The sequence below is a fragment of the Mustela putorius genome, unplaced genomic scaffold, assembly GCF_011764305.1.
Source record: "Mustela putorius furo isolate JIRA1106 unplaced genomic scaffold, ASM1176430v1.1 tig00000765_pilon_pilon_pilon, whole genome shotgun sequence".
In the NCBI taxonomy this organism is placed as follows: domain Eukaryota; kingdom Metazoa; phylum Chordata; class Mammalia; order Carnivora; family Mustelidae; genus Mustela; species Mustela putorius.
In genome coordinates, this window is record NW_025421470.1 from 2,052,704 (window position 1) to 2,070,417 (window position 17,714).

The 17,714-nt window shown below is 65.1% G+C and overlaps 1 protein-coding gene across 2 annotated transcripts; it reads right to left on the reverse strand.

Annotated features, from left to right (window-relative positions):
- Nucleotides 1–1,140: 1,140 nt before the first annotated feature.
- On the reverse strand, nucleotides 1,141–16,047 carry PWP2 (PWP2 small subunit processome component). 2 transcript variants are annotated; one of them, XM_045084363.1, is made up of 21 exons: nucleotides 15,983–16,047; nucleotides 14,858–14,970; nucleotides 13,565–13,659; nucleotides 13,226–13,325; nucleotides 12,235–12,378; nucleotides 11,245–11,380; nucleotides 10,768–10,994; nucleotides 10,370–10,513; nucleotides 10,146–10,216; nucleotides 9,554–9,690; nucleotides 8,988–9,136; nucleotides 8,660–8,807; nucleotides 8,287–8,437; nucleotides 7,331–7,511; nucleotides 6,317–6,464; nucleotides 5,782–5,890; nucleotides 4,333–4,398; nucleotides 3,251–3,469; nucleotides 2,964–3,114; nucleotides 2,750–2,824; nucleotides 1,141–1,674 (listed from the first exon to the last, which is right to left on the reverse strand). In XM_045084363.1, the coding sequence occupies exons 1-21, from the start codon at nucleotides 15,998–16,000 to the stop codon at nucleotides 1,497–1,499; spliced, it is 2,760 nt and encodes a 919-aa protein (XP_044940298.1). In that variant the 5' UTR covers nucleotides 16,001–16,047; the 3' UTR covers nucleotides 1,141–1,496. The 2 variants fall into 2 exon arrangements, 1 of the variants encoding a protein (XP_044940298.1); XR_006607913.1 differs by lacking the exons at nucleotides 1,141–1,674; nucleotides 2,750–2,824; nucleotides 2,964–3,114 and adding an exon at nucleotides 4,046–4,236 and having other exon boundaries at nucleotides 3,363–3,469; nucleotides 15,983–16,021.
- Nucleotides 16,048–17,714: the final 1,667 nt, after the last annotated feature.

The window sequence follows — 17,714 nt, forward strand, 5'->3', positions numbered from 1 at the left end:
CCAGAACGGGGTCGCGGGGTGATGCCGACGTGCCCTAGGTCCGCCCCACCCTGAGGAAGGTCCTTCTGCGGATTCGGATTCCGCCGCGCTGGGAGCCCCGTGGCAGCTCCGGGCCCTGCAGAGCCGCACCTCCCAGTCGTCGGCACCGCTGGGGCGGCTCAGCGGCATTTTAACCTCAAAAATAAAACTCCCTTTTACCGACAAAAACGTGTTCGCTGGAGAATAGCAGAGCGGTAGCCCGTGAGAAAGAACCTGCAGGAAAACTGAAACCACAGGCAAATCAGGAAAACCGGGCAGAGGAGCCTCTTGATAGAGGAAAAGGGGGCTGGGGGTGTAGAAACCAAGTCCACTGGAGTGAACAGGGATCGGGTAGTGCAGTGGCCTCTCACTGGCCGGGCCCTGCCACCTCGCACTGGCTGTGACATCTCCCATTGGCTGGGAGCAGGTGCCCAGGAGGGACAGCGCTGAGGGCTCCCCCTGCGGGCCTCCAGACTCCACTCCAGAGGACAGTTCACTTGTCAACTGTCTGGGCTTCATCGGGCACACATGAAACCTATCAAAAAAGCAGCATGACCAGCTGCCCGAACCGAACAGCACTGCTGTCGCAGCTGCGTGGAGGGGCCGTGGCACCCGGTCACAGCAGGGGCCTGAGCACACACCCCATGGGTGCACAGCCTGGGTCACAGAGCCCAGGAGCAGTGCAGGTGGTCAGGAGCCCCAGTGGACGTTGTACCCACCCACTGTCTAGAAAGTGCTGCACCCGGCTGGGCCCGGTTTTCTTGCTCCTGAGTGGAGGCTGCCTCCACCGAGCCTCAGGGACCAGGACGGGGGCCTGATGGGAAGGCCCAGCTTTTCTCCTCCCTGTGGTCCTACAGAGCCAGCACAGGTCTGAGTGAGCTCCCGAAGAGCACGGTCCAGTCCCAGCCCCAGGGATCCCCATGTGTCCCTCTCCAAAGTCAGAGTGCGCAGAGACTCCCGGAGACTCCAGAGGCAAGACAGCCTGGGCTGGGGGCCGCGCAGGTCGGGAGCCACGCGGGCTGGGGCGTGGTGGGCGCACCAGCTGTCCCGCTCACCCGTTCCCCCAGCACGGAGAGGCCACAGGCAGGTGACCCCAATGGTACAAACGCTTTCAATTCAGAGTGCAGATTCAATCCACACTTTTATCATAGAAAACCTCATTTTTTTCATCTCCAAATCACCAAAACTGTATTAAAAATATAAATAATGGTCACACAAAGTTCAAGTCTATAAAAACGGACCCATTCATCTCTGCAGACAGGCGTCCCCAACAGCGGACGAGCGACATTCACCTTGGCTCACAGCACACGGCTCCCAGGACCACGTGCCAAGCCGGTGCCGGCCCAGGAAGCAGGTGCCGTCCTCCTGCTGGCGTCTCCGCGCCGCCGCCGTCACTTGCTTTCCCGGGCCCAGGCCGTGGGGCTCCGTCTCGTCGGCGGTCTTGACGGAAACAAGCAGGGCCGCAAGTGTGGCCAGCCCTACGCCAGGTGCCCGTCCCCATCTCCGTCCCCGTGTTGCGTGCCAAGCAGGTGCAGAGTGTCGTCATCAGACGCGTCTGCTTCATCGTCGCTTCCCGGCTGCTCTGAGGGGCGTTTCAGGCCACGCTGCTTGGACACCGCCAGGGCGTACTGGATGTTATACCGGTTCCAGTCACAGCTGTTCAAAGTGCACAGGAGTCCCGTCAGGCAAAGTGAGCGCTCTCCTCTCCTGCCGGGACTCCGGCTCCCTGGGCGCCCCAGCACCTTCCCTGGGACCCCGAGAGCAACTGGCCACAGGTGACCTAGACAGCTTCCCCGGCACAACCAGATCCCGAGGGAGGGGCTGCCGCCCGGCTTCACACCCATTCAAGGGAGCAGAGAGGGGCCCCCAGACTCAGTTCATGCCCGCCGTGAGCAAAGGAAAGAGAAAAATCACACCCATGTTTCCATGGAGGAAACCACCCAGTATGGACGAGCTCAAGGCAAAGGACTGAGAAAACCACTGCCCTGTGGGAAACCTCAAACAAGATCCCGTTTGGCAACGTAACTGGAGCCCCCAGATTAGTACACAGCAGCGAGCTGCGCCCCCACATCAGCGCAAACCACCACACGCGGGCGTCCCAGCAACAAAGCGTTTACAGGAATACCACGTTCCAAGGAGCCCCGTCTCTCAGACTGAGCTCTGCAGAGTCAGAGGCCCCAACAAACAGCAGGACAGCACTGACACAGGACCCCCACGCCCCCACAGCATCCCAGCCAGTGGCCAGGAGTCTCAGAACAAAAGCCTCCAGGAGGAAGGGCTTCTTCAAGGCTCCAGAAGACCAAGGAAGCTGTCCAGGATAGAAGACGCCCCTGCCTGCGGCAGTGGACAGCCAGGGCAGGGAACACGCCACTGGGGATGGAGCGGGGACCCCTGGCCACGGGCCCTGAAGATGGCCCTGGAGTCCCCAGGTGCTCTGCATGCCCACCCCTCTGCTCAACCTCGGGGCAGGGGGCAGAAGAGGCGTGAGCCAGGAAGAAAGCAGCTGCGACAGGACTCTCAGAGGCTCCTGACCCCACACGACACTCCTTCCTCCGCTGGTCTGCTGGTGGAAGGTACTGGTTTCACTGGAAGAGCGCTCTCTTTTCAACTCCTGGCCACGCCTGAAGCTGGGACCTCGAGTCCCACTGTGGGGAACCAGCTGGGGATGGGGCCACCCCCCAGCGCCGCCGTCCCCTCCGCACCTCCCTGCCCTGCCCACGGCAACACGTACAGCCTGGAGACGTCGTCCAAGTGCCGCTGGATACTCTTCTGAAGGAACTGAACAGCCGGCAGCACCTTCCCCGCCCTGCACAGGAGACCCGCCTCAGTGCACGGCCGCAGCCCGGCGCCACATGGCCCCACTCGTGGGTGCGCATCAGTCTCCCGACCTACAGAGCCCAGCCGACGGACAGGACCACAGCCGACCCCGGGGAAGCGCTTCCGACCTGGCCTTCAGCTTCTGCCCGTGCGCCAAGAGCAACTTCTGTGTCCATATGAGGTAGAACTCCAGGTGGCAAGACACTTCGAAGGATGAAGCCAAGAACTCCAGCACTTTCTCCACGTACAGCTCCGGAAGCGAGGAGCTGACCACTTCGACTGCAGGAGCAGGAGCAAACTGGGCTGGCTTGGCAGGGACGGCTCCCATCGCCAAGAAAGGGGAGACGGCTCTGCAGAGCCCCGAGCCCGGACACGGGGTGCTCCCGGCCCCTGGGGGACCCGCCCCAGCGCTCACCCTCGTCCCAGGGCACCGACTCCAGCGCCTCCTGCAGCAGCTTCCTCTCGTTGAGCCGGAAGGCCATGAGGATGGCCCTGGTGTAGTCCTGCTGGCGCAGGGCCGCCCGGATGCGCACGGGGGTGACGCCGGTGTCCAGCTCGAACGGGTCAAACAGCATCTGCGTGTCCAGGGAGTAGATGAGGAGCCCCTCGGTGGTGGCGGCCGCCCAGCAGCGCCCTGGGAAACGAAGCCGTCGAGAGCCTTCCCCGACACCGATTTTCACTTTCCCTCACCTTTTTAAAGAACGGACACTGGGTCCATCCCCGTGGTCCCAAACGCCAGCGGCTAGAAAGGCGCATGGGGATGTCATCCTCCCACACTCCCGCCCCAGCCACTGGCTCCTCCGGGGAGCGGGGGGGGACGGTGGGGGTGGCGCCAGGGTCGCCGACACAGGCATCCCCCCTCCCCGCTAGCGCGTGCTCACGGGAGCAGACACACTCGTGGGCACCAGGCCCAGTCAGGTCCCCGCAGGGGCGCACACCCGTCTCTGCGGGCCACACAGCCTCAGCGGAGACACTGTAGCGGCACCGTGGAGCCCGCAGAAGACGCCCGGACAAGCAGCGCCGCGGGCCAGAAAACTGCAGGCCCCAAGCGAGGGGCTCCCAGTGCTGTCCCTGGGCCACGGTCTGCAGCTGGCCCGCACAGTGTACATGGCCGCGCACGGCTCTGCGCCCTGCGGGGGTGTTGCCTATGGCCCCACACTAGCCCACTGCAAGCATCCGTGTCCTGCCCGCTCCACAGGACCAAGTTTACCTGACGGTCCCAGGCCCCGTGGACACAGACCCTTCCTGTGGCCCCTCAGATGACTGCCACACAAGAGTGGAGCTCAGAGTGGGTGTCCGCCTCCCCAGTTCAACGCCCAGTGGGTCCAAGGCCACCCTCTTCACTGTCCTCTGGAGAACAGCAGGGCCCGGGGCCGGCCAGAGCGGTGACCAGCCCTGTCCCTGGGAGCAGAGGTGACAAGCCCACAGTGTGCACTGGAAGCCCAGTGGGACTGCCCTGCCCTTCCCAGCTCCAACAACCCGCCACTCGGGGCTCACCGGTGGGAGAGAAGCAAAGGGAGGTCACCCTGATTTCAGGCTTGAAGTGCCGAGAGCTCATGTCACCTGGAAAACAGGGCAGCACTTCCCTTACCGCTCACAGGACGAAGGCAGGGACCCTGCTGCTCTTCCCTGGCCTTCCCGCTCCGTCTGCACCTGCAGCAGGCGTGTCCTGCGCCCCAGCGGCTGTTTCACAGGCACCGCTGGCCTCCACAGACGAGCCCTTGGAGCCCCTGCTCCCAAGCATCCACCTAGCGCGGCCAGCAGACAGCTTGTCTGTTTTGGCGAAAGGCCTTGGCCTAACCCCAGGGCTGGGAGGTAGGGTGGCTCCAGTCCCCAGCCGCCCATTCTGCCCGGTACTTAGCGCCGTGCACAGCTCAAACGACTTCACGCGGCAGCTCTGCACCGCGGAGGCTCATTGCCCTGGGCATCCCCACGGGAGTCCCTTCTGAAAACTGGTTTTTCACATTTCCTGCTTGAGGCATGATATGCTCCTGTGGCTTGAGAGTCCGAGACACCCGAGTCATCTGAGAAAAGCCACCCTCCTCTCTGGAGGCCACCTTGGTGATGTTTCGTGCCTGCCTCCTCACAAACACGCTGCTGGGGACCCAACCTCAGGATGACCAACACTTGGGGCTGCGTCCTTGTGGGTCCAGCAGACCCTGGCTCTCCCTACACTCAGCGTCCAGCACGGGCTCTGCTCAAACCGTGACCGTCAGGAAGTCTGCAGACATGGTGGGAACCACCTTTACACATCACTGAAACCTGAGGAACCTGTTTTCCTGAAGAGATGCCCGAGAACACGCGTGGCACGGTCAGGGGCTGCTCCAGGCCCTGCATCAACGGTGCAGTCCTGCCCCCGGCACCCAGCCAGTCACTGGGGCGCCCCTGCAGCCCAACATGCAGGGTGGCTCCCTGGCACTTGGAGCGGCACAAGCCGGGCTGGAATGAGCCGGCCCAGGCCAACGCCAGAAGGGGGCCAGCCCCAGAGGTCGGGGGGGGGGGGGCAGCACCAGGTTGGGGTGAGGGATGAGGCCGGCATGGGCAGGGCAGCTGTGTGGCCACGGCCGGCACACTGACTTTCTAGCTGCCGGCGGTCCCTTTCTGATGCTCCACTAAAGCCTGAGTGCCACCCCTTCCCCGTGAGGGACGCGCCCTCCTTGGGCCTCTTTGACTCCAGCGCCCTGACCCCAGAGCCCACAGAGCCTTCCTCGTGGCCCACATGGGGGTGAGTGTGAGGCACAGGGCCGGGCAGCAGCCAGAGAGCACAGCCACAGGCCCACACAGGCAAGGCGGCCTCGGGCTACTCGTGTGTGACAAGAGCTCCTGGACGTAATCACTGTGGCCCCAAGAGAAAAGCAAAGCTGCTGTCTCCTGGGAGCAGTGGGTGCTGGGCAGGGCCACCTGCTATGGCCGTGGCCTTGGGGGGCACAGGGGCCCTCTGCTCACCTTTTTTCACGCCCGGCAGGGGCACCGCGACTCCATCCTCCACCCCGGCGTCCTGGTCGATCAGCGCCAGGTTGCCAAACTCGGTCATTTTCCTTCGGTTTAGAAACTCCTAGAAAGATGAAACCCCAGGGGTCTTGCTCATCGGGTAGAGAGCAAGAGCCCAGCCCCCAGGCCCTGCTTCGCTCACGCGCCACAAACACTGGTGGAGACGTGGCCCAGTGGGGAACAGCCACGAACACAAAGATCCCAAGGCACAGACAAGCCAGTTCTCACCCCTGTGAAGCGGAAGCTGCAGGCGGATGGGGCCGGGACCCTCCAACGCGCCCCCAGCGAGCACTCCTGCAGCCTCCGTGGGGCCGGCACACGTGGGGGCGTCTGCTCACTTAGCCTGCCCATCTGCAGGGACCGTCCCCTGCCACCAACTCAGGAGGGGGCGGGCCTCAGACAGAAATGGGGGCCTGGGCACATGGAGACAGGGCCTGGGCGTGCGGGGGGTGGGGGCTGCTGGGGCCAGGCAGCCGGCACTCCCCCTCACCTCCATGGCGTCCAGGGAGAGGTTGCAGGAGATCTCAAACTTCTTCATGAGGATCTGCTCCTTGACGTGGTAGATGCACACGAATTTGGACATCCCTCCGGCCAGCACGCTCTGGCCGTCCGCAGAGTAGCACACCGTGGTGAAGGCCCTGAAGCCAAGGGGACAGGAGCCTCGTCACTGCTGAGACCCCCGACGGGCGGCTCCCCACCCTCCCCGCTCCCAAGCCCCGGGAGGAGCTCCGTCCTGGGCCTCACAAGACACCGTCACCCGCTGGGCTCCGCGGCAGCACCACCCCCAGGAGAAACTTCCAGAGACATGAGCCTCTCTCGGGAGGGCCCTCCTGGCACAGGACAAGAAGGCCACTTTGCCTGCCACGCGCACAGCAGCCACTGGCAGGGCCGCCTGCTCAGCCCCAGGCGGGGGAAAGCCAGGCCCCCGCGGGCCGGGCTGCTCACGGGACATGAGACAGTGTCACATATGACACCAAAGAACCCAAAGAAAGTGGCGAAACGTTATCCACCAGAAAGCGCTCATGCCGCAAAGACACCGCTGAGAGTGAAAAGAGCCCCGGGCAGAAAGCGGGACGTCCAAGCCCAGATCCGCCAAGCATCGCCTGTCGGGAGCACGCGGGACCACCGTCGCTGTGAAGACCCCGACCCAGAGAAGCGGACGCCCCAGACGACCGTCTGCAGCCTCAGGGAAGCGTGAACCAGAACCACGCGCAGAAAGCGCCTCGGCCCGGCCCAGAGGGCTGTCGTCTAGAAGCCCGTGGGAACGGGGTGGGCGGCGGGCGAGACCAGCTGCCGCAGGTGGTGCAGCCACTTTGCAAAACGCTCCAGATCCTCACAGAAGCAAAGCGTGGACACCGCGTGACCCCCCTCAGCGATTCCACCCCAAGACGTACCCCAAAAAACCCAAGAAAAGCTGCGTTCACAGCCGCCAGTCCCATCCGATCCCGCAAGACATGGAGACTGACCAGTCACAGACCCGACACAGGCTCACAGAGGCACTCACTTCCCCTTGGCCGAGTGCTTGGCGGTGATCTTGTCCAGCTCTTTTCTGCCCGTCTTGAGGTCATGCCTGCCCTCGATGGAGCCCGTCTGCACGGCGTTCTCAGGGTCCCAGAAGGTGATCTGGGAGTTCAGGGTGGCCACAGCCAGCTCCGCGCCGTCAGGGCGGAAGGTCACGGCCAGAGCTGGAGAGAGAGGCGTCATCAGGGCCAGAGGAAGAGCGCACAGTCCCGCCGGCAGCCGCACCCTCCACACCCTCAGCCAGCCTCACGCCGGGAGAGCCAGGTGGGCAGCAGCACCCCAAGTCTGCACAGGACAGGTGGGGGCCCCTGGCTCTCCCCACAAAAGCTCCACCCCGCGGGAGAGGCCCCAGGCCCCAACCAGCTCCGGGGCAAGAGGCCCCAGGTGGGGCGGTCCCCGGCCAGGCTGCTGGGAGGTACAAGCAAGAGGCCAGGCTGGGCAGGGGGAGCACAGGGATATCGCGACAGAGGTGCTTCTGACAGAGCCACAGGACAGCCTCCAAACACACTAGTGGGTGGCCAGGACTCAGGGCGGAGAGCCAGGCAGGCCACCGGCAGCTGCAAGCATGTCCCAGAGCCGTGTGGGCAAGCAGAGATGCTGCAGAGGCCGCAGAGCCCAGGGGCCCATGAAGCACCCGGGGGGCGTGCGGGGCAGGATGGCTTCACCCACACACACAGATGCCAGGGCCCTACAGTCCCCTCGGGGTCAAGAACAGCAGCTGTGTCTCAGGGATGGCAGCTCAGGGGGGAGCGCCCAGCTCACTCCCCTGGAGAGGAGCCGGACACCGAGGAGCGAACAGGGCCACCAACCCCAGTAGCTGGGGAGCAGCTGGGCGTCCGGCTTTACACGTGCCTACAACTGGGACAGACAGATAACGGCTCTGAAACGAGGCCTCCCTCCCCCGGTGACACCCGGTACCTGTGCCCCCCATGCACCCACCATCCGAGGTCAGGCCCAGTGTCTCTGTGGTCCTCCAGCTGTCTGCCATGTCCCACAGGCGGACTGTCCTGTCCCAGGAGGCACTGGCCAAGACTGACTTCACCGGGTTAAAGCACAAGCCGCTGATGGGGCCCTCGTGACCAGACAGCACCTACGGTGTCCAGAGAGGAGGCGTGAAGACAGCGCCGGGGACCACGCCGCGTACCAGGCCTGCGCACCGAGGCTGCAGGACGGGCAGGCTGACAACGGTCTGGGTCTCAGTGCGGGGGTAGGAACCGCGGCCAGAAGACGCCACTGCCCCTCCCGTGCGGTCCCCAGAGGCACCCTCCCACGTGCCCTGCCCCCCACCCCCGCCCCCAGACCAGACACTCACGTCCAGGAGCCTGCCTGTCTGCATGGACCAGATGAAGACCTCGAAGGAATCCTGGGCCCCGGCGGACACCACCTCCCCGCTGCAGTCCACGGCCACGCAGGAGAACTGAGTGGGCCGCGGGGACGTGAAGGTGCGGAAGTTCCGGTACCTGCCCGAGACAGGCCTCCGGCTGGCACGGCTCACAGAGCCCCGACGCCTCGAGTCCCTGGGGCCTCAGGGGTCAGGCTCGCTCTGAGCCTGTCTACACTACGTGCTTCCCGGCAAGCCCACGAGCCCTCTGTAGCGCTCTCAAGGCCCACCTAGAGAGGGGACGGAGCGGGCAGGTCACCTGTGAAGGTCAAAAGCACGCACAGTCCCGTCCATGGAAGAAGTCACAATGACGTAGCCAGTGGCCGTGAAGGTCACACCGGTGACCCCGCTCGAGTGCTCCGTGAAAGTGATGAAGCAGAAACCACTGAGGGTGTTCCACACCTTGACCTACCGGGGGTGGGGGTGAGGGGTGAGGGGCTGGGCACAGCTCAGGCACACATGCACGGGTCATCTCAACCACGCCCCCCTCCACAGCTGTGCACACACCCGTCCCTCGCCCCCATGAGGGAGGCCTGGGGAGTGGCGGGGGCCCGTGTCACCCCAAGAGGCACGAGTTTGCACCCACGTGACATGGCTGCCCCCATGGACTGACCCCCAGCCGATCGGCTGCATGTGCACCGAAGGCCGTGCTGTTAACAGAGAAACGGCCGCCGGCTGTCCCCTGTAAGTCCTGGGGAGCCGGGGGACACGTTCTCATGAGCCTGGAGGCAGCAGGGGTAGCCCCAAAGTCAGGGCCTGGCTCTTCCTCCCCGGGGGCCAGTAGGACAAGACCGCACGGCCCTCCCGCCCCAGGCAGAGCCCCACCTTGCCGTCATCACTGCCGGTAGCGAGGTACTGCCCATCGGGGGAATAGGCCAGGGCCACCATGCTGTTGAAGTGGCCCTGCTGCTTGAGCACGTACGACTCGCTCTGCCACTCCCACACCAGCAGCTGGCCCAGGCCTGCAGAGTACACGCAGGGATGGGCTGGGGACGGTCCCCGACACGGCGGCCTGTAGGCAGACCCAGGCAGCCGGTACCCCGACTGTCTGACCCACCGAGGCCAGTGTCCCCCGCCCCCTAACCCGAGAGAGGGCGCCCAGCAGATTGGTGGCCTGAGTCACCGTCCAACAGGCACCTGCCCCAGCAGCCCCCTGCCAGAGGCCCACAGCCACGGGCCCAGCGGCTGACCGAGAAGGGGACTCAGGCAGCGGGGAGCTCGCAGCTCTAAGGGGCACCCCAGCTCCCTCCCACGAGAGCCCCTGGCCCACCCAGCGTGCTCGCTCGCACCGGAGCGTGGAAGGGGCTTCTCCCGGGAGCTGGCGCGGCCCCACGGTTGGGGGGCGAGGGGGCCACGTCAGCAGTCCGAGAGCAGCAGCTCTGTTCTTGTCCCCGCGCAACCGCGCACGAAGGCACACCTGAGCAGCCGAAGGCGACCCAGTCTCCGGAGCCGTTGATAGCGATGGACGCGATCCTCTGGTCAGAGACGCTGAGCAGGAGCGCACCGTTGGGGCAGGGGGACGGGGGGCAGGCAGGCAGCACCGTCAGCCCCGGGCCATCACCCGCCTGGTGCTCTGCGCCCCACCCCCACCGGCACACGTCCCCGTCCCCCGCCCCGCCACGGTGCCAAGGGGGCGCTCACCTCAGAGAGTGGATGAGGTTGAACTCGGGGAGCTCGTGCAGGTGGAAGACCCCAGAGGCGAAGCCAGTGACCAAGAGGTGGGTCGTCTTGTGGTACGCGGCAGCCGTCAGCTTGTTAAAGTCTCCTTCTTTGTTGAAAAAGTACCTAAAGCAGACGGGGGTTTCGAGGAGCTGCGGGTGGGGCCGAACGGCCATGCTGACCTCAGCCTGCCCCGGTCCCTGCCGCCCTGGCCTCTTGCTCCCGCTCCCCACAGCTCGCCCCTCACTGAGCCTCCCTGCCCCTGCCCCCGGGACACGAGGCGGCTCCCGGCCGGCCCCCCAGCACAGCCTGCTCTCCAGGCTTGCACATCACATAGCGCCCCGAGGGCAAGAGCCACCGACACCCGCAGGGACACCTACTTGGCCAGCCGCGAGTACTTCACTTTTCCCTGCTGCTCCTCGGCCGCCGGCGCCGCCTTCCCCCGGACGGTGGTCTCCTCCTCCCCCCCCTCGTCGCCCTCCTCCTCCGCCTCTGCGCCCTGCAGCACCTCTGCCCTCCAGCCCGTGGGCGCTTTCAGCCGCAGGCCCTCGGGGGGGGTGTCACACTGCCACACACACAGGGCCCCGTCCTGGCTGAGGGTGTAGAGCTGTAGAAGGAAATGGGTGCGATCATCCCGACGCCGGTGCCCACCAGCCACGAGGCAGGCTCGCGGTCCCGGGATCCCCTGGCCCGTACAGCCCACCCCCGAGTGCCGGAAGAGGTGACCGCAAGGGACAGCCAACAGGTACCGCTGCTCCCTGAACACCCCCAGGTGACCCGGGAAGGCGCCTGCATCTACGGGTGAGGCGGGTGCGTGGCTGCCATCTGGGGTGCCCCCGGGCTCCGCGGGGACGTACGTCCAGACTGCTGGACTCAAAGAAGCAGGCCACGATCGCGTCCTTGTGTCCTCCCAGCGCGTAGTAGATGAGGTTGTCCCAGCGCTCGGCTCCAAACACCCACGTGGACATGTCCTTGCTCCCGACAGCGAAGCACCTGGACAGAGGCCAGGCTCATCCTCAGGGCTCCCGGGGCAGCGCCACCCAGCACGGGGGAGCCGCCCAGGGTGACCAGCCCGGGTCTGCCCGGCCCGAATCTCCCCAAGCGTTGGCAGCACCCCCATGCTCCTCGGGGTCAAATCACCGTCCCTCCTCACGGAGCTGTCCCTCATGGGATGGCAGCACAGGGGGCTCGGAGAAGTGACCGCCAAGCCCATTGGCTGCCACATGGGGAGTCCTGCTCCTCACGCCTCCCTGACTGCCCGTGACCCCCACCTGAGGGAGCCCCGCTCCTGGCATAAGCACAGCCAAACCCAGGAACAGGCAGTGCCTCTCTGAAGCAGTGCGGGGTGGGGGGGGGGCGGGTTAGGCTGCAGGGGGCCCCACTCCGGCCCCAAAGACCTGTCTGCCAGGAGCACAACGGCTTCCAAGGGCCACACTGCCCCCCTGCTCCCCCGCCCCCCATGGTGCCCGACCCCAGACTGGCACCAGCCACCAGCCCCCACACATCCCTGGCAGACCCTGAGCCAGCAGCCCTCCAGGATGGTGGGGGAGCAGCCGTGAGAAGACGGGGCCGGCGCCCCAGTGGGGAGAAGCCCCGCAACCCTCCCACGGACACGGCTGCTCTGACGTGGGGCACGACGGATTCTGGTGCCCTTGTCAAGGACCGGAAGCTGCGCTCTGGTTTCCAGAGACAGACGCCAGGCCTGTGCTGGCCCCGCTCACAGCCAGGAGCCCACCGGCTTCCAGCCCCAGGAACACTGGAGAGAGATCATTTCCAGATGGGGCTCTGGGATGTGACAGGAGTCACCGGGGCCCCCACCCAACGCGAGGCCCCGCCCCCGGCCTCACCTGGCGTCGTCTGTCCAGTCGATGCACGTGGTCTCGTCGTAGGGCCCGAAGTAGGTTTTGTCCAGGACGAAGGCATTGAATTCCCGCTTCCTTCCAGGGGCGTGGTACATCTGCGCGATGTTGCCTTTCGTGACGACGAACTTCCTGCAGCAAACAGGGGCCATCAAGATCCAGCATCCCCAGAGTCCCCAGCCCAGTGCAGAGCCTGAGGACAGCGCCCCTGCCTGAGCAGTTTCCTACGAGAGGCGAATGTGGGGGCCCGGCTCTCCACGGCCCCCAACCCCCATCTTCTCTCGCAGGGACGCTGATCCTGCCACTCCGCTGTCCCGGAGCACACGCACCCCCGGCGCTCTCACCAGCCTGGGGGACAGCCGCCAAGGCCAGGCCACACTCGGACCAGCCCCGGGGGAGCTGGAAGGACAACACGGGCTCCGTGCAATAGGCACAGAGGAGAAGCCACTGCCTTCTAAGGGATTTCTGAGGCTGGACATGGGTTGGGGCTCATGGCTGAAACCCAGAGCCGCCCCCTCCATGGCCCATCCAGGTCAGTCTGGGCGTGAGCACCCCAGGATTGAGCCCTCTCCCCTGGAGCCCTGAACCCGGAGCAAGGCCGGGTCCAGCCAGGACTCTATCCGCACACACTCTCCTCCCTGTGGACCTCAAATTGGGAGTCAGAGCTACTCAGAGCCAAGGACCCCTCTGTGGCTCTGTCTGGAGACTGTAAGACCATCTGAGGCCCACGACTGTTCTGGAAGCGGTTCTGGTGGCACAGCTTTAGAACCACCGCTCGAGATGGGAGCACCAGCTCTAGAGGACAGAAAGCAGGGCCTGTGGCCACGTGGCCCTACGGGAACCTGGAGGGCGGCCAAGAGGAGGCTTGGGCACAGGCTCCCACGCTGATGCCTCTAGTCGGAAGAGCACCCGAGCCCGGCTGCACCCGCCATAGGGTCTGGACTTGGCGTGCGCCCTGCCCCGAGCCCCGGGCCCCTACCTGCCATCCGGAGAGAAGGACACGCTGTGCACCGAGCCCTTGAAGTGGAAGTGGTGCAGCACGGACCTGCACACCAGGCTGACCAGCAGCGCGTCACCCCCTGCGGGAGGGACAGTGGCAGGTGTGGGTCATGCCAGACAAGACAGCTACGGCCCAGTCTGGGACAACACCAGGAATGTCCACCCCCCGCCCCACGTCCTCACCCCAAAGCCCAAGATGGTCTCAGGCAAGGAAGCGACTGGGGGAGACGACTGGAGGGGCTGAGACCCCGGTGGGACCGGTGCTGGCCTCGAGTCCCCCCAGCTGCCTGCGTGCCGCCTCCCTGCCGAGGGCGCTCACCTTCATCGACGATGATGGCCAGGCGGCCGTCTGGGGACAGCCCTACGCACTTGACGTTGTACCGCGTAGCCAAGGGCAGAGTGTTGGATTTGTTGCTGAGAGACAAAAACCACAGCGGTGGTCTCAGTCGTGAGACAAGGAGGGGTGGCCTCAGACCACCCACCCCATACCCCCCTCCTGTCCCTGGCCGGCTTCGGGGCCAGAGCTCACAGCTGGTCCCCAGCTCCCTGCTGGAGAAAAGGAAATAAGACCAGATTCCTGCAGAAAACTTGGCAAAACATACTCAAAACCTTAAAAATGGGCTTTGGTTTGGGGAACCTGGTGGCTCAGTCGGTTGAGTGTCTGACTTTCGACTTTGGCTCGCTGTGATCTCAGGACACGGGATGGAGCCCCATGACAGCCTCTGCGGTCGGTGGGGAGTCTGCTCGAGGTGCTCTCTCCTCTGTCCCCTCCCCACGCACAGGCACACATGCAGCTACGCAAGCCCCCTCTCACACAAAAAAGTAAACTGGGGGGGGCTCTGACTGTCCGCAGAAGTGCATCCCAGGAGATCTCCGCGAAGGCTATCAAGTCCCCAAACTGGAATGCGCTACATGTTCCCCGGAAGGAATGAACCCCCGGCCTGCACAGCCCCGTGAGGCTGTCAGCACAGGACGGGAAAGTAAGTAACACGAGAAGCGAGAAAGCAGCAGCCGTTGGCTTGGGCTAACTCTGCGCCCCACTCCTCTGCGCTCTGGTTCCCACCGAGCGTGCAGTCCTCACTCCAGCCCCGTCAGTTGTGACCATCTCGCCTGCTGGCCCAGGGTGCCCTGCCCAGGCACTGCTCCTGGGGGCGTCAAGAAATGAGTCCCAGAGAGGATAGGGACCATCGTCCCTCTGCTGAGACTGGGAGGCGGAGGCCACGTGACTCTGGGAAGGGGTGACAACCGTTCAGGAGTCCTTCCCCTTGAGGAGAAGGAACAGAGCCAGGTGCGGGCCCAGGAGAAGGAAAGTGAACCTGGCAAGTGGAACTGCGCTGCGGTGAGCTCAGCGCTGGCCCAGCAGGGGTCCAGGGTGGCCTCCAGCGCCAGCACCCGGCACAGTGACTGAGACCCCAGGGCTTAGGCCAGAGCCCGGAGGGACTAGAGCAAAGCAGTCCCGCGAGTGACGCGCTGACACTACGTGCACCTGCAGAACCTCCCGGCTGCCCCGGGGGCAGGGGGTGCACTAGGAAGGGGAGGAGGAGGGAGACACGGTCAGTTTTGCTGCATGCTGTAGCTGTCCGTGCTGCTCAAGTCATTCCAAAACACTTACTTTTTAAGGTCGAATACAGTGACTCTGTTTCCCACAGGGCTGATCAGTGAATTTCCATCACACGTAAAATTCAAGTTTCCGCACCTATACACTGTCCCCAGCAAATTGGAAAACTGAAAAGCAAATACACCATCTTAATACAAAGAAAGCCCCAAACTGCAGGAAAGGCTAAGGGAGGCCTCTGGTCCAGGGCGCGCAGAGCTCCCCCGCTCCCCCAGGTCCCTGGCCATTCCCGGGTCCCTCCTGGCACGCTTCCTGACCACCTCTGCAGCCCGGCCAGGAGGGACCCAGGAAGGGGAAGGGAGTCCCAGCCCCAGGGACTCCAAGTCCCTGCCGAAGAGGATGAGGGCCACTGTGAGTGTCTGGGGGGGCGGTCTCCGCACACGAAGGGGGCCCACGCTGCAGCGGGAGAAGAGCTGAGCAATGGAGGGCAACCCCCCAGCACCCCGGGCTCGAGGCCACCCCAACAAAGCAACCCTGCGGAGCCCAGTCCGGGAACTCATCAGACTGAAGGGCGCCCCGGACACGGCGCTGCGCCCCGGGTCTGCGCCCTGCAGGCCGTCCCGGTCTCCACCGGCCAGGCAGGGCCGCGAAGAGCTCAGCACAGAGCCGAGCAGGGCCCGCAGGCAGCGCGACGGGCGCCCCGGCTCCGCAGGCGGGTCGGGTGACCCCGGACAGCAGGAACCGCGGGAGCGCAGCGGGAGCGGCCCGGCGGGCGGCGAGGCCGGCGGCGGAGGCCCCGTGGCCCGGTTCCCGCGCTTTCAGGCCGTGTCAAGGGGCGCGCGGGCAACAGGGGGGCAGCGAGGCGAGCGCGGCGACGGCGTCCGGGCCAGGCCGGGCCCCCGAGGAGCGCGGAGCCCGGCGAGCGGCGGACCCACGGGGCGGGCTCGCGAGGAAGAGGAGGGCGGGCGCCCCGCAGGCCGCCGGGAGCCCGGCCCGCCGCCGCTCTCCGCCGCCGCTCTCCGCGCCCTCCGCCGCCCGTCCGTCCCGTCCGGGGGCCGCCGCGCACCGCCCCGAGGCCGGCCGCGCGGGCTACAGGCTGACGGCGCGCTCCGGCCCGCGCGCGCCCAGGCCCCGCTCTCCAGGCCGCCGCTCCCGGACCCCGCGCCGCGAACCCGCGCTCACCCGGTACGCGAACTTCATCGCGGCCGCCGCACGTGTGCCGCCGCGCAGCCGCCGCGCCGCGCCCCGCCCGCCGGCCCCAAGCAGGCACTTCCGGGCCTGGCCGCCGCGTCGCGCGGCACCACAGCGCCCCCAGGAGGCCGGGAGGGGCGGTGTCCCCGGAAGCGGAGCCGAGCCTTTAAGCCGCGCCCACGCCTCCGCCCCGGGGAGGAGCCCCGCCCCCTCCCCGCCCCGGGGAGGAGCCCAGACATCGTGCCCCGCCCCCGCCACGACCCGAGGCGGACCCCAGGCTTCGTGCCCCGCCCCCCCCGCGCCCCGCGGCCGAGCTGTCCCCGGGGCGGCGCACCGGCCGGACCCGCCGCGAGGCTGGAGCTCGGGTCCAGCGGGCTGGCCTCGCCCCCGCGCCGCTCAGAAGGCTGAGGCCGGGCGTAGACGAGGCGCCCCGACCGCACCCGCACTGACGGCTCCGCGGGACGAACGGCGGGGCCCGAACAGGAGGCGCGGACGCCGCGGCGGCAGCTCCCTTCCCGGGCGCGCGGCCCGCGGCTCCGTCCCGGGGTGCCCCGAGCCCGGAGGCTCGCACGTCTTCGGCCCTGCGGGCTGCGGGGTGACGCACCACGACGGAACCCCGCTGCCCCCGCGGAGCGGGCGGGCGGAGCCGGAGTCCGCAGCAGGGGTCGGGGGACCAGCGGGGGACAAGCGGCGACCTCCATGCGCCTCGGCCGAGGATGACGTCCGAACAGCAACGTTTCTTCTTAAAATGTGTGTTTCCGGAACGACAGCGCTACAGGCCAGTCTTCGTCGTGGCTTCGTCTAACGGCCGATTCCAGAGTAACGTGGAAAAGGGCTCTCCCGGTACCCGGGAAACGAGCGGGTCGAACCCGCGCCGCGTCCACGTCCCCGCTGGCCACCGGCTGTGTCGGAATCCAGCCCGTCGGGTCGGGTCGGACGGCCGGGCGCACGCGGTGAGTGAGCCGAGGGGCGCCTTCATGAAAACGCAAATGAACTCCAAAATCATGGGTTTATTTTAAAGATCACAGCTGACGGCGAAACATTCAGATCATAGCTCAGTCTTCGGAAAGCAGCAGAACGTCCTATTTTGATGGACACATCAGTTGGGTTCTGTGAGCCAATCTCGTGTCAATCGTTCAGAAACCGACCAGAAGCCTGTGTGTGTCGTCTCTGCTGACCACGGACATCAACCGAGACCTACTAGCATAGAATCCAACCCGCGACCGGCTGCGCTGACAATGGACTGGAGGTAAAAGTCATTTTCAGATTAAATACAACAATTTCCACATTAGAACCAGAAGTTATAATTTTTCCAATCACAGGAAACCCCATGAAATTCACCAAAATTATAACTTATCTCCCTTTCCACTCACTAGTATTTACATGTTGCACAGTATGTGTCAAACAGCTGCATATTCCGCCATTTAGATGCTCATTCGATATCCGGCTTCACAATTATTTAACAGCTGCTACATCTTTATTAACAAAACCAGCTCGTCTCAAACACATAAGCCTTATTTTATTTGAGACACAACACAAACCCAATTCCTGCTTTAAAAAAAAAAAAAAATGAAGCTTTAGGTAACATGTTTCATTTCTGTTGAACAAAACAGAACAAAAATAGAGGCACTCACCCAAAAAATTTTATGGGTAATTGGAGGATGGGGCAAACCAGCCATAAATTTGAATTTATACCAATTGAAAACAGTAAAAAACCACCAAG

Coding starts and splice junctions, on each gene's coding strand:
- PWP2 (XM_045084363.1), bottom strand. Junction 13,326..13,564: donor GGCCATCATCGTCGATGAAG/GTGAGCGCCCTC, acceptor TCCCTCCCGCAG/GGGGTGACGCGCTGCTGGTC. Junction 5,891..6,316: donor TCTCCCTGGACGCCATGGAG/GTGAGGGGGAGT, acceptor TCATCTTTCTAG/GAGTTTCTAAACCGAAGGAA.